The 15,854-nt window shown below is 36.5% G+C and overlaps 1 protein-coding gene across 5 annotated transcripts in view; it reads left to right on the forward strand.

Annotated features, from left to right (window-relative positions):
• The window catches only part of SGCE (sarcoglycan epsilon), a 114,177-nt gene that overhangs the window by 84,978 nt on the left and 13,345 nt on the right, over nt 1-15,854 (forward strand). For all 5 annotated transcript variants that reach the window (XM_061198558.1, XM_061198559.1, XM_061198555.1 and 2 more), the window contains 4 exons: nt 531-729; nt 11,483-11,645; nt 14,038-14,249; nt 15,196-15,222. In XM_061198558.1, coding sequence (XP_061054541.1) covers nt 531-729; nt 11,483-11,645; nt 14,038-14,249; nt 15,196-15,222 — 601 coding nt within the window. The remainder of the gene's footprint in view (nt 1-530; nt 730-11,482; nt 11,646-14,037; nt 14,250-15,195; nt 15,223-15,854) is intronic.

Genomic DNA, 15,854 nt, shown 5'->3' on the forward strand with positions numbered 1-15,854 from the left:
TTGACATGTCTTCTCTATTTACAAAGGATGGTGCTGTGTTCTTCAGCTTCCTCCTTTGTTCAAATGGGAAATAGCACTACCTAAGATTGTAATGATTAAATTAAACAATGTATTTGAAGATCTGTCAGCTTTAAAACACTACAAGTACAAAATACTTTTCTAAGTTCTGGAAATGCTCCTTCTACCTGGGTACATTGACAGGACAAGGAGGCTGGCAGGTCACTGGCAAGTTAGCGACAGATTTGAGATTTGACATTTTTTTCTTTTCCTTTTTATTTTTTTTTCTCTAATTGTGAATTGCCCTGCTGTCCCTTAGATTTGATTGCATTGTAGATAAAATTCTGGGTCTAATGTACGTCGTGTTTTTAGATATATCCTCTGTTATATAGAAAGCCTTTAAAGTCAGTAATAATATTGTTCCCCAAAGCCAGGATTGTGACAGAAATCAACAAATCTCAAATTGTTCTTTCGTTTCCCTTTCAAAAGACTACTTCATTAAAGATATGCATACCCTTTTTCACCAAAATTAGACTTCCCGTTACCATATCAAGCAGAATTCTTCATTAAAAATATGAACGTAGAAGAAATGTTGGCCAGCGAGGTTCTCGGAGACTTTCTTGGGGCCGTGAAAAATGTGTGGCAGCCAGAGCGTCTGAACGCCATAAACATCACATCAGCTCTAGACAGGGGCGGCAGGGTTCCGCTTCCCATCAATGACATGAAGGAGGGGTAAGCAGACTTGCCTTAAGTATGGATTTTTAAATATGGTGATCTTATCAAACTTATTATAGATGGAAGATGGCCTATTGCATTTTTCTTTTTAATAAGAAATAGTTATTGTAAAGATATGAAAAAACTAGCAATTTTCTGTATTGACAAAGAGATTGCATTAATGGTTCTTTATATCTGATGTTCCAGGTCCTGTGAAATCTAATTGTAGATCAGGATCCACATCATAAATTACAGCACTAAGTCTTTTGTACCTTCCATAGAGAAGCTGTTTATTTAGGATCCTGAATTTCAAAGGAAATTGATGCCCCAGTTATCAGCTGCAGAAGGACGCACGGACTGCTGTCACTTTATTCTAGGAAACTATTTCTTCGCCTTTAACATTCTTTCCACCATGTGGCGGTGATTGATGGCTGGGGTGGATTTGAAACCCATTCCTAAAGCCTGGCCTTGTCACTCACAAGCTGGGTGACACTGGGCAAACTGCTGCACTCCTCTGGGCTTCAACTTCCTCATCTGCTCCAATGGGGACTACACTCTCTCCCTCACGGTTGTTGTAATGATTAAACGAGACAATGCATTTGAAAGGGACTTGTCTATTCTCAAGCATTCCAGATACAGAGTATGACTTACATTCTTTTTTTTTTTTTTTTAATTATTTATTTATGGCTGTGTTGGGTCTTCGTTTCTGTGCGAGGGCTTTCTCTAGTTGTGGCAAGCGGGGGCCACTCCTCATCGCAGTGCGCGGGCCTCTCACTATCGCGGCCTCTCTTCTTGCGGAGCACAGGCTCCAGACACGCAGGCTCAGTAATTGTGGCTCACGGGCCCAGTTGCTCCGCGGCATGTGGGATCTTCCCAGACCAGGGCTCGAACCCGTGTCCCCTGCATTGACAGGCAGATTCTTAACCACTGCGCCACCAGGGAAGCCCTGACTTACATTCTTGTAGAGGTTATGAAACACTCCTTATGCCTGGGTACATTGACAGATCGAATGTCAATGTCAAATGAAATTTTGCTGTTTAATTTCTGTTCTGTAAGTTGAGGCAGATCTGCCTTTTTTAAAAACCAATCCTATAAAAGTGCGAGATATGGAATAAATCACATTTTATGTAGCATGTCCTTTTCCAACTCTTCCTTTATCCATATTCTTGGTAACATTTATACAGATGATATCTGGAATTAACTGGAATATCTGGGTTAATAATCAAATTTAAGGGAAACTTTAAAGGAGAACTTTGTTGGAGATAAGGGAAAAGATCACAAATAGACATAGATGAGGTATGAACGAGTAGTCCGAAGGGGGATAAAGAATAAGCAGTGAGCTGCAAAGTCCAAGTTACAAATTTCAGAATTAAATTGTACCTTGTACGGTACAATAATGGATTTTGAAGTCAGTCAAGCACACATAGAAGTGCTTGGAGGAAAATAGTTGCTTTATCGCTTGCCTATCTGCTGGTTGGCTTTCTCTATGAAAACACAATTCTGGAGCTTAAAATTTTACTTGAGAGGTACGACATGGATCTCTTTCCCAATGAGTAATTAAAGGAGGACCATAGAAGGAGATGAACAGGGGTATCTCCCCTGAAGACATTCTCCAAATGTGGAATCTTTTCAACAGTTTATTAAGGTAATGTGTTCCACAGTGATTGTTAAAACAATGACCAAAAGATGTTGGAGGAAACAACATGAAAACCAGGTATTGGTAGAGTTTTCCATAGTTGTGCTTTCTTCTGGGCTCACTGCTTCTCTAACCAGTAGTGTAGACCCCACCTGTAGAGGCACTTCAAGAAACAACTAGACTAAATTGAACTAACAACTCTCTAAACCAAACTCTGACCTAAAACAGTGCTGCGCAACTATGTCTAGGCTGAGAATTGCCAGTAGAGCTTTATGAAAAATATACTTAGGTTCCTGGCCTCTGATTCCCCCTAGAGATTCTGGATCTTTGAGTCTAGGGTTGGGCCTGAGCATGTGACTCTAAATTAAGAACAGAATTTTTTGTCCTACAAGTACTTGTTGGAGAATTCAGTCATTAGCTGACTGACCCCCAACACCTGCTAGCGGGAGGCATGTGCTGTCAGTCCCATGGCATTTATTTGGACCCTGTTGTCTCAGATCCTTTCCCAACTTGAAATGCTTTCCATGAGTTTTAATTTAATGTTAAGCCGCAACCTTTACAGAGTATTCATATGATAAGTCTTTTAAAATAGAATTTCTATAAATTGTACCCAGTGCCAACTCTGTTACTCCAGTGTCCCTATATGTGCACCAATGAAATAAGATCCTACTTGAGTATGATTGCAGGAGAAAAATTTGTCCCTGGGAATGATTTTGCATATTTTCTTTGCTTGTTACATAATGTCAAGGTAACAAAAATAGGGGTTTTTTTTACCCTGTTGCCTTAAATTTAGAAATAAATCCAGTGCTTAACTCATCTCTTGTGCCTTCCTTTCTTTTTAAGGGTGTATGTCATGATTCTTAATTCACTTACAAAACTTTTTGCCTCTGTACTTTCTTTTGAAAATAACATGGACTGTAAATCTCTTTAAAAATGAAATATTGAAAAGATTGAGGGTGGGATCAGAGATGCAAAGGAATTGCATCCCTTTATTTTCTAAAATTTTATTTTAAAATATATTTATACACTTCAGAAGTATTAATTAAACACCTAATAACCGTGTTCTGCTTAATATTTTGCATGAGTCTCAGTCTCTGATTAAAAAAAAAAAACTCCTTGACAGTATTTCCTATTACGCACGGCAGCCACAATTTACTAACTGCAAACTTTTCCATGTTACCCAAACCAACAGCAGAAGACAAAGAGGAGCTCTCAGTAGTAGACCCTCAGAGTAAACCAACAGCCCTTCCACGGCCCAAAGTGCCATTAAATGTCAGTCGTCAAGCACCCCCTCTACAGCCTCCCAGCTCCTCATCCTTCTTTTTTTTTTTTTTTTTTTTAAAAAGCAAGATACTTTTTTAGTACTCTTTTTTTTTTTTTTTTTTTTGGCTGTGTTGGGTCTTCGTTTCTGTGCGAGGGCTTTCTCCAGTTGCGGCGAGCGGGGGCCACTCTTCATCGCGGTGCGTGGGCCTCTCACTGTTGCGGCCTCTCGTTGTGGAGCACGGCTCCAGATGCGCAGGCTCAGTAGTTGTGGCGCACGGGCTTAGTTGCTCCGCGGCATGTGGGATCTTCCCGGACCAGGGCTTGAACCCGTGTTCCCTGCATCGGCAGGCAGACTCTCAACCACTGCGCCACCAGGGAAGCCCCTCCTCATCCTTCTTGATGTGCATTTTTTTCATCTCTGCCGACCTCACTGACAGCCTTTAAACTTCTTCTAAATCTAACAGAAAACAATTATAAAGATTTCCTTCAAAGTGAGTAAGCTCCTGCAAAGGAACCCTAAACCTCCTGAAAAGATTCCCTTTCACTTTCCAGACCCATAACCTCAGGGCGACTGTGCTCTCCCTGGGTGTGGTCTTAGGGCTGCTTTGCTCTTGACACTGAGCCAGAGGCTAAGGACTCATGGCTGCATTTAGCCTGGGATAAAGCTGGTGGAAAGAGGGGCAGGTTCATGTTTCATTCTGGGCATGGCGTAGCTGCCAGCTCAGGGTGAGTGATGCGGTGTAAATGGTAGTTATGAAGGGAATGATGGGGTGTGAGGATTAAAGAATATACTCACTTTTCATAAGAGATTGTCAAACCTACCACCGTTTCCTCTGGTTACCAAAGCCTGTGGATCTATCCTCAGTCAACAACAGAGGATCCTAGTTTATTCTCTAGACAATCTCACAAAGTACTCCCTCTAATGAATTGTCTGCTTTTTGCCCTGTAAAGGGCTCAGGGAGAAGTTACACTTGAAGAAGAGAATGTAAGTCAAAGGCTGCCAAAGACTGCTCTGATGCAAGGTCATGGTCCTAGGCCAGTCTATAGTGCTCTGCTGAACCTGTTCCCATGTTTGGTGATTTACAAGATCTTTAATTCTTAAATAACGTGCCTCCTATATTTTTGATGCAACTATTCTTTCTTTTAGGGAATGGTGGTGATATGAGATTGAAATTTTTGGAAAAAAGGCTTAATAAAGTAAAAATTGGAAGCCAATATTAGTCCATTTTTATAAGTATAAAAATAAATAAATGTTAAAAATCAATGCAACTCTATGTCTAAACTATATGTCTGTAACTATATTTCTTTAATATCTATTCTTCTAAGTTCTAGGCATAGATTCATTTTTTTCTTTCGTAGTTTAACATTTATTAAGTATTTTTTATGGGGGAATAATGTATTAGTCTCTAGGGTACAGTGATTTTAAAGAATGCAGTCTATGCTCACATCTATTAGGGACCAGGCAAGTAATCAGATAGTTAGAAAGCAGTGTTGTACCTATCACAGTTGAGGTATTCACAGAGATGGCTCCTCTCCCACTTCTGGTCCATGTCAAAGCGTTCATAGAGGAGATGAAGCCTGATCTGAGTTTAAAATATGAGTACAAATTAGCCAGCTCAAAAAATGAGAAAGCGAGAGTCTAGGCAGAGGAACAGCTTGGGCAAAATCCATTAGGTAGGAGGAAGCCTGGTCAATTTGGAAACCTACTTTGTGTGGAAATGGGGGACAGGGATCCAGAAATGATAATGACCAAAGAGGCAAAGACCAGATCATGTAAGCCTTGTACACCTGGAAGAATTGTTTGGATTTTTATCTTGAAGCACTAGGGACCTTTGAAGAAAATGGTTTATATTAAAATTTTCATTTTAGCAAGTAGGCCTGCTAAGCCCTACCACATGGCTGAAAGAATAGACCAAACCTAAATGCCTCCTTTCTGCAAGCAGGAAAATCCTCCCACAAAAAACTCCAGAAAGGTCTGAGCCTTGTGTGCCAGTTCCCTCTTCTGTTAAGATAATTCATCCCTTCTCCAGTAAAGATGAGTAACAAGCAGTAGAACTAGACTCCAGAAGTGACCTTATTCTTTGTTTTATTTCTTATTCTGAATTAGATTCTTTAGTTTTATTTCTTCTTTATTTTTCATCTTATTTTTTGATGGACTGATACGCACAGAACAAAGAAGTGGGGTGGAACAGAGAGGCAGGAATCATGAGGCATTTTCTTTTAAGAGCTCAAGAGTTCCCAGGCAGCATGTAGCATATGTGGACACTTTCTTCTCTAAACTGTCCCTTGTCTCCTATATACATAAAATAAGGAATAAAATACATTCATTACTTGGACAATTAGGTAAAAAAAATACAATCATTGGATCTGTTTACTGGCTGTTGCTGAAAAAAACCAGAGTTTTGACTTAAATTTTTTTTTTTTATAAATTTATTTTATTTTATTTATTTTTATTTTTGGCTGCGTTGGGTCTTTGTTACTGTGCGCGGGCTTTCTCTAGTTGCGGTGCGCGGGCTTCTCATTGTGGTGGCTTCTCTTGTTGGGAGCACGGGCTCTAGGTGTGCAGGCTTCAGTAGTTGTGGCACACGGGCTCAGCAGTTGTGGCTCGCGGGCTCTAGAGCGCAGGCCCAGTAGTTGTGGTGCAGGGGCTTAGTTGCTCCGTAGCATGTGGGATCTTCCCGGACCAGGGCTCAAACCCGTGTCTCCTGCATTGGCAGGCGGATTCTTAACCACTGCGCCACCAGGGAAGCCCCTGACTTAATTTTTTTAACCTGTAACGCGGTTCTCCACATTGTATGTGTAAAGGACTCAGTAAATGTGTTTTACCTCAAGGGAAATTGAGTTGTTCAAATTGGAAGAAAAAATCCTTCGTAAGGAACAAATTTTATTCAGAGTACCCAATGCCTAAGATTGTGAGTCACCATGTTTTGTTAACATTGCTTGAGAGCCTTGAACTTGATAATATGCTCCCATCCCATCTGTTTACATATATTTGAAAGCTTGAAAACATGTGGCTATGGTTATAAAGGTAAAAATCATCCTCCTTTCACTTCATAAAAATTTTAAATTTCTGCCTATCAAAAAAACTGCAGATCAAAAAAAGCTGCATGTCAAAGATCTGGGAAAACAGCAGATTATGAAAAATGTATTTTAGCATGTATAGCATAGAATTATAATTGTTATACATTGCCTCGTACAAAATTATTTTTTTAAAAAGCCAACATGTTGAAACTTACTGGCTCTATAAAAGAAACAATAAATACACGTTTTTTTGACTTACAAGGCAAATCCAATATCTACTTCTCTTGAGTAGTGTGTTTGCATTTTATTTATTAACTTATTTATTTTTCCAGTTTTATTGTGATATAATTGACGATATAACATTGGATAAGTTTAAGTGTACAGCATCAAGATTTGATATAAGTATATATTGCAAAATGATCACCACAATAACTTTAGTTAACATCCATCACCCCACATAGATACAATTTTTTTTTCTTGTGATGAGAACTTTTAAGAACTACTCTCTTAGCAACTTTCAAACATACAGTTGCTTCTGTTTTTAAACTGGTATCATTCATTCTGCAGATAGGCTCCCTGAGAACAGTGAGAGAGACTGGGTTCAAGGAGAACAATCAAGGGGCTGTTGCTTCACTCCCTGTGGAAAGTGACAGTGACTAGAACTGGGGTGGTAGCAGTGGGATGGAACAAAGTGGACAGGTGTGTATGAGTTCTTTCAGGGTAAATGTCAGAGACTGATGATAGATTGAATATGTAGGGAAAAGGACAGGAGTCAAAGATGATGGTGCTTGAGCATCTGGCCATGCCAATCACCAAGAGAGAAGATGATGGAAGGAGCAACAGGTGGAGGTGGGGTGGGGTGATGATGAGCTCAGTTCGGAACATACTAAGTTTGTGAAGCTTCTGGATCATCCAAGTAGAGAAGAAAGTAGTTTGGCAGTATGTGTCAACTGTCATAAAAATGTTTCCACTTCTAGGCATCTCTTTTAAGATAGTAACATTAAAGAATATGCACAGAGATAGTCTTTACAATATTATTTATAACATCAAAAAATGAGAAGCAACTTACGTGTCCAACTCTGAAATAATTACTGAATAAATCATGTGCACTTAAAAATTATACTTCTATAAAAATATAATTACAAAGACTGTACAATATGGTAAATGCTTATGACGCATTAAGTGAAAAAGCAGGATACAAAATTATATTTTAGAGATTGATTGCAATTAGGCTAAAATATATGCACTTGAAAAGTATTCTGCAAGATACATTGGAAAATGAAAATTGTGGTCTTGGTAATAGAAATTAATTGTTTTTATATCCCATGTTTTATGTAATGTTTTTATATTGCTTTTATAATTTGAGGAAAAAAATAAAACATTTCAAAGCACCCAAAATGTATGCTTATGCCTATTTATGTTATCTTGAAGTGAATTAATTTAAAATCTTACTAATTATAAATGCAAATCAATGTTATGTAAAAGCAAGAGAACTTCTAACAGTTTTTAAAATATTTATTTTATTTCTGTGTTTACAAATATATTTCACAGTTATCAGGGAAAAATATGGTCTTTGCTAAGCAGTTAATAAGGGGATAGAAATTGGCTTTATATGAAGCTTAAAAGTTAACAAATTGTTGTAAATGGAATATATTTCTTTTTTTAAAATTTTTATTGTAGTGTAGTTGATTTACAATGTTGTGTTAGTTTCTGCTGCACAGCAAAGTGAATCAGTTATACATATACATATATCCACTCTTTTTTAGATTCGTTTCCCACATAGGTCATTACAGAGTATTGAGAAGAGTTCCCTGTGCTATACAGTAGGCCCTTATTAGTTATCTATTTTTTATATACTAGTGTATATATGTCAATCCCAATCTCCCAGTTTATCCCTTCCCCCCACCCCATCGCCTTTCCCCCTTGGTAACCATAAGCTTGTTTTCTACGTCTGTGACTCTTTTTCCGTTTTGTAAATAAATTCATTTGTACCATTTTTTTAGATTCCACATATAAATGATATCATATGATATTTGTCTTTCTCTGTATGACTTACTTCACTCAGTATGACAATCTCTAGGTCCATCCATGTTGCTGCAAATGGCATTATTTTGTTCTTTTTTATGGCTGAGTAATATTCTTATAAATGGAATGTGTTTCTATTCACTAATCATCAAAATTCTTTACCAGTGGTTTCTTATATCTCCTTTTTCTGAACTTATAAATGTTTAACTTGATTTTAAATTTCAATCCATTATATACTATTTGTCTCCCAAAGACACCATAGTTTTTAAAAAATCTTTCAAATTAAGTCCAAATATAAAATTGACATAAAGAGCAACCAAATGAATCTGTGTAATGGTACTCTGGGACACAGTTGTCAATTAAGGGTGTGACTTCATACTTACATACCTTTGAATTTTTGTGCCCTACTTTTATTTCATTTCATATTTTTAAAAAAAACAGCTTTATTGAGATATACTTTACATACCATACAATTCACCTATTTAAAGTATATATAACTCAATGGATTTAGTTTATTGACAAAGTTGTACAGTCATTACCACAGTCAATTTTAGAGCATTTTTATCCTCGCAACACTCCCCTCTCACACCCATTAACAGTCACCACCACCACAATCCCCAGCCCTAGGCAACCACAATTTATTTACTTGCTGTCTATAAGTTTGCATATTCTGGACATTTCATATCAATGGAGTCATACAATATGTGGTCTTTTGTGACCAACTTCTGTCACTTAGCATATTGTTTTCAAGGTTCATCCATGTTGTAACATGTACAGTACTTCATTCCATTTTATGGCTGAGTAAAGTATGGATATTTTACTTTTTATCCATTCATGAGTTGATGAGCATTTGGATTGTTTCCACTTTTTGACTATTAAGAAGAATGTTGCTGTGAACATTTATGTACAAGCTTTTTGATAGGCATATATTTAAGTTTCTCTTAGGGTATATACTTAGGAGTGGAATTGCTGAGATATATGGTAACTCTGTATTTAACCTCTTGAACTGCCAGGCTGTCTTCCAAGCAGTTGCACCATTTTCCATTCCCACCAGCAGAGCAGGAGAGTTCCAGTTTCTCCCCATCCTGGCTAGCACTTCCTATTGTCTGTCTTTTTCACTGTAGCCATTCTAATGGGTGTGAAGTGGTATCTCATTGTGGTTTTGATTTCTATTTTGCTGATGGCTAATGATGTTGAGCATCTTTTCATGCACTTATTGGACATTTGTATATCTTCTTTGGAGAAGTATCAGTTCAGATCCTTTGTCATTCTGAAATTGGATTATTTGTCTCTTTGTTATGGAATTGTTAGAGTCTTTTATATGTTATAGGTATAAGTCCCTTATTAGACATATGACTTGTAAAGATTTTCTTTTATTCTGTGGGTTGCCTTTTCACTTTCTTGATGATGTCCTTTGAAGCACAAAGTTTTAAAATTTGATAGAATCCAATGTATCTATTTTTTCCTGTTATTGCTGGAACTTTCGGTGTCATATCTAAGAAACTGTTGCCTAATTCAAGGTCATTAAAATTTGTGTCTGCTTTCTTCTCAGAGTTTAATAGTTTTAGCTCTTACATTTAAGTCTTTGATTTTTTTTTGAGTAAATTTTTATATGGTGTGAGATGGGGGTCCACCTTCTTTTTTTTGCCTGTGGATATCCAGTTATTCTGGTACCATTTGTTGTAAAGACTATTCTTTCCCCCATTGAATTGTCTTGGCACCTGTGACAAAATCAATTTACTAAAGATTTTATTTTTGGACTCTGAATTCTATTCCACTGATCTACATGCCAAGCCTTACGGTAGTACCACACTGTCTTCATTACTATTGCTTTATAGTAAGTTTTGAAATTGGTAATTATGAGTCTTCCAACTTTGTTTTTCTTTTTCAAGAATTTTGTGTGTGGGTGGGTCCCTTGAATTTCCATATGAATTTTAAATCAGTTTGTCAATTTCTGCAAAGAAGACAGCTGGAATTTTGATGGGTTTATTCCATTTTGTAAGTAGTTATAGCATTGTCATTAGGAAAAGAAATAATATTTATTTAGAGTAATTTCCCTTTTCTTCTGGAAAAAACCTATGAAATTCCTACCTTCTTAAGCTGCTCCAAGATTATTTAAATGCTATTATCACTATCTTCACTTTTATTGTGAAACTCTTACTGGCAAATTGAATAGAGTTCTTTTCCCCTAGTTGCCAAGATACACATCAAGAAAATACATTTTGTTTGCCTAATTTGTATTTACCAAACAATAGTTTTTCTTTTATATTAGCTTCTTAAAGATTGAGGGACCTTATAATGAGGAACCTAACAGTAGGGGTCTCTGCAGTAGGAAAGCTGGTGGACAAAACGCTTAGGTAGAATAGAGAAGTCTGCCTACAGCTCCACACCTCCAGGATGTAATATCACAATCTTATTAAAATGAAATCAGATGAAGATTTATTACTGATAATTATTTTAGTGATAATGTTATTTTCTAAACAGTTTACTTTAAGAATATTTTTGAATGTAGTCTACCAAATATGTAATCGAAATATGATACATGATTATTTTGAATTAAATAGGGTGAAAAAATTTTTAGAAATTAACAGAGAATCAAGAGAGTGTCTCGTACACCAAAGCACCCAGTAAATATTGGTTGAATAAAGGAAAGAATGAAAAGAAGCCCCTACATGAATCACTGCTTTTAAAGCCCAGGCCACTACCTTAGGGATGATTGTAGATAATCCCTCAATTCAAAAGGATAAATCCTGCTTTCAGGGTAGATTGTTTTTCAGTGTTTCCAATTTTCTTAAAGGATAACCTGAGTGTTTCACATTTTTGCAGCGTTTATGTCATGGTTGGTGCCGACGTCCCATTTTCTTCTTGTTTACGAGAAGTTGAAAATCCGCAGAATCAATTGAGATGCAGTCAAGAAATGGAGCCTGTAATAACATGTGATAAAAAATTTCGTACTCAATTTCACATCGACTGGTGCAAAATTTCGTTGGTGAGTTTTTATTTTGTTTTTGCAAATGTAATTAGAAGTGATGTGGCTGGAGATAGCATTTGACTAAAACCTGAATTGCTTTTAGGAACAAATCCTGGGTTTACTTTGTTAACTGCCATTGACTTCCCTTGACTTTAAGGATTTGGCAAGTCCGTTGAAAGTGCATCCATTTAAGAAATAGTACCTCCACTTTTGTACTCAGTCTACTCTTGATTAGTTGTGGGGGCCAGATTAGCTTGGCAGGTGGTCCAAGTGTTCCCCCTGGACATCCAGGTGGCTGCTAAGTCAAGATAGATTTTGGAGTCAGTGTGACATGTGCAGGAAGCCTCAGATATGCTGCCACTGTCCCACTTGGGAAGGGGAGACCGGAGTGCAATCACAAATCTGAAATAAAGCAATATTGTGCTATGATTCAATGTCCTAGAAACGCAGATTGGAGGGAGAGACCAAGGAATAAAGGGAAAAGCAGAGGAAAGTTAGACTCTTACCCCCAGCCCCATAAATATTAAATATTTCTTTCTAAATCACTTTTTTATTAGCATGCTCAAAGACTTAGGAACATATGGGTAAGATTTCCTATATATGAAAGGTATATATGATATTTTATATATAATTTATATTAATTTTTTTGATCCTCCTTTCTGGAAGATAGGAAAGTTGTTTCACTTCTTTAGCGACCTTTAGATTTAACTTCTGTCAACTCTTGATGATTGGTGGTGAGTGAATTAGGTCTAAGTTTAAAGTTGACATTTGAACAAATATCAACACATACACACAACTGTCACTTCATGTCTTAGAGAACCAGCAGCAGGACTTTTCCCAGATCCAGGACGGGAGAACATACGCTTACACTGCGGCACTTAGCACCTGTGGCCCTTGGCCCCAGGCTCCTCTTTCCATGTCGCTCGTGTCTTAGGGAAATAATGCTCTTTCCCTGTCTTCTCAAATCAAGTAAAGTTATTCAGATGCTGTGGTTTATGTGTACTATCGATGAATATTGAACTTACAAAGCTCAATATTTCAGTCATCGTGCTAACCATCCAAGGGTGCAAAAGACTGAGTGGCTGCAATCATAACTTAAATAGATGCCTCTCACCAGAGCCAGTAGACAGCGGGCCCTGACAACACCATTTTATTTGTGCTGGTGCTGTACAGTGTTCACGTTTAGGAAAATTATCTAATTTCTAAAGCTTTCAAAATGACTTCTGCTTTGAAGATTTTAATTTCTGTGGTAAGACTTCATAAAGAGAAAGGTTGGGAATTTTCGTTTTCATCTTTTACTTGTATTTATTTATAGGTCACATCTTACCACAGAAGATTTCAGGAGGTTTAAATTAAAGGGTCAGACAGTAAACATACTATATAAAATATAAAAGAACCGGAAAATCAGGACCTAAACTTTACCAAAACATAAGCCTAAGGGCAAGTTTGACAATAAGCCTCCTAATGTCCCGGATTAAATGAGGAAATTCATCTGTTATTTGGTTCTCATTCTTAAAGGAGGCAGAGCATCAATTCCTTGGCAGAAGATAAAGTTTTTACTAGCACTGCATCATTAACAAAATTCTTCAAGTGGAGTTGTATGGGAGAGGATACTGAGAAATGCCACAGATAATTCTCCCCAACATTTTTTTAAGGGGCGAGCAAATGTAGTAACAAGTTTCACATGGCTATTTTTGTAGTGGCCTTCAGTAAAAACCTTAGCATAATTAAATGCAACATAGTGAAAGCAGTTCAATTACTGTGGAGGTAAATTAATATAGTCCAAGTGTTGTACATTTTTTGAGCCTGGAATAGAATTTATTGAAACTGTAGCATTGGATGGGTTACCTGTTCCTTAAACTATCTTTCCTAAAAACTACTTCTGTCAGCTGGATGGCAGAAAGATCAAGGTTGTAGTCACTTAGAAATTGTCTCTCTCTCTCTTTTTTTTTTTCTCTTTTACTAACGTTAGAAACCATACTCACATACTGGTTGTCAGCCAGTTCACAGTTTGTAACATCTGCTCTAGAGGTTTGTCACTAGGAAACAAGAAATACACAGAGTGGTGTGAAGGACTTCTGCTTTGGAGGAAGTAAACTGAAAAAGAACAACTGTACACACACACACCTACACATGCACACATATTTGTTATATTTGTATACATTTATGTATGTATATATGTTGTGGGAAGGACCTAGAAAGTAGGCCAATATACACCCTTTAATTTATTACTTTTATGCATTACTTCTTCCTAGTTTCCATAAATAATTGCAAGTTCAAGGTGATAAAGTAATTGGAAAAGGTTGCTTTTTAGAAATTAGTCAAAGACTGTCTTGATATGTCTAGATCTTAAACTCTCATAATGTTTGCAACTATTAATTTGATGTGTAATTGTCTTCTTTTGTGTCAGGTTGATAAAACAAAGCAAGTGTCCACCTATCAGGAAGTGATTCGTGGAGAAGGGATTTTACCTGATGGTGGAGAATACAAACCCCCTTCCGATTCTTTGAAAAGCAGAGACTATTACACGGATTTCCTAATTACACTGGCTGTGCCCTCGGCAGTAGCATTGGTCCTTTTTCTAATACTTGCTTATATCATGTGCTGCCGACGGGAAGGAGTGTGAGTACTTTAAAGCACTAATAAAAAAATTATAGAGCTACTAAGATAACATATAAGATTCCATTAAAAGCCAAGTTTCATTTAGTGCATAAAACACTTTATAAATGACTTGAAATTGTGTTCAAGTCAAACTACAGTACTTTATTCCTTTAAAATGAAGTAAAATAGTTTTGAGTCTAGTAAATTAAATTAGAGGTTATAATTACTTTATTCAAAAATTGTTAAGGCTAGATGTAAATTCTTGCAGGCAAAACAGTCCCAAGAATAACTGAGGCTAGATATTTTGGTTATACAAGCCATCCTGGGTAAGCAGAGACTGCGGAATCTATTGACATGGTAATTGCACTTTAAATAAATAAATTGTCTCAGTCAGTTTGATCAGAAATGATGGTCAGAATTTTTCTTGAAATTGTTCTGCTATCAAACAGGGCGATACCACCTAAATGTTTAAAGGTATATATAGATATATAAAAACTTAGGAGTAAATTAATGAAAATAAGATGATAATTTGAGTAATGAGTCTTCACTTCATGAATAGTTAGTACTTTCTGGACATCTATGTCAATTAAAATAATCTCCCGAGATTATCTGGAAGTCAGGGTAACAAAACAAAGGATAAAAAATTAATAAAGCAGCAAGTAACAAATTCTTCCATTTTTACATGTAGCCTGATTTCATTATGTCATAGAACTTATTTCCAAGAGCTTGATTCTTAATCTCCATTTTTTTTTTTTTCATTTTTTTCTGTGCGTTTCTCACCAGTATTCCATCTCTGTATGTGTACTCATCCAAGTAACGTCATAAACCTGGTGGCAAATGCTGCCTGGTTGCGTTTAATAGTAACAGTGTCAGCATTTCCACCTCATGCAAGATCCATGAGCATATAGTCTTAATGTTCCAAATATCAATGCTATTATTTAATTCATAAATTTTGTTTTGTTTCTAGGGAAAAGAGAAACATGCAAACACCAGAGTAAGTGTCTTCTTTCCTGTTATTTTCTTTATCATTTCTTTTTCATTTCTCAGTTGCTCGTCATGCCCCATACATGTGTGTCATGCTTTTTTTTTTTCCATTCATCATCTTTCATAGTTTATTTCATAAACGTGAAAGCTGCTTTCTAAATAGAGATATTTAGGAGGGGTGAGACTAAAAATAAAAAGCGTGTGAAAACTAAGATTATATAGATAAAAATTAAAACTAAAATATTTCAGATTCAGAATATTAACTTGCCATTTATATTATGTGATTTCCCAATCTGCATTTCGATAAACCAGAGAACAGATGAAAAGACCTTTCATACACGTTTTCCTGAATCTACAGTAATAACCTACCATAAAATGAAACTTATGTGAGTATTTATAAATGCCCCATCAGAAGTAACAATATAAAAGCCATGGTAGTTTTATCTTAATCGTAGAAATTAAATAGAATAGTAGCTTGCTACCTAGGGCTGTAATAGTAACACAATGCTTTATAGCTTAGTTTAATGAGAGATGCATTTATTTAAAAATTAGTTTCTAATTTTCAGTTTTGTTATGTTAAAAGTATATGAAATGTGTCTTTTTCTGAAATAACTTGTAGAATGCCCAAAGTTAAATAACGTC

Source organism: Eubalaena glacialis, chromosome 8 (assembly GCF_028564815.1).
Source record: "Eubalaena glacialis isolate mEubGla1 chromosome 8, mEubGla1.1.hap2.+ XY, whole genome shotgun sequence".
NCBI classification, from domain to species: domain Eukaryota; kingdom Metazoa; phylum Chordata; class Mammalia; order Artiodactyla; family Balaenidae; genus Eubalaena; species Eubalaena glacialis.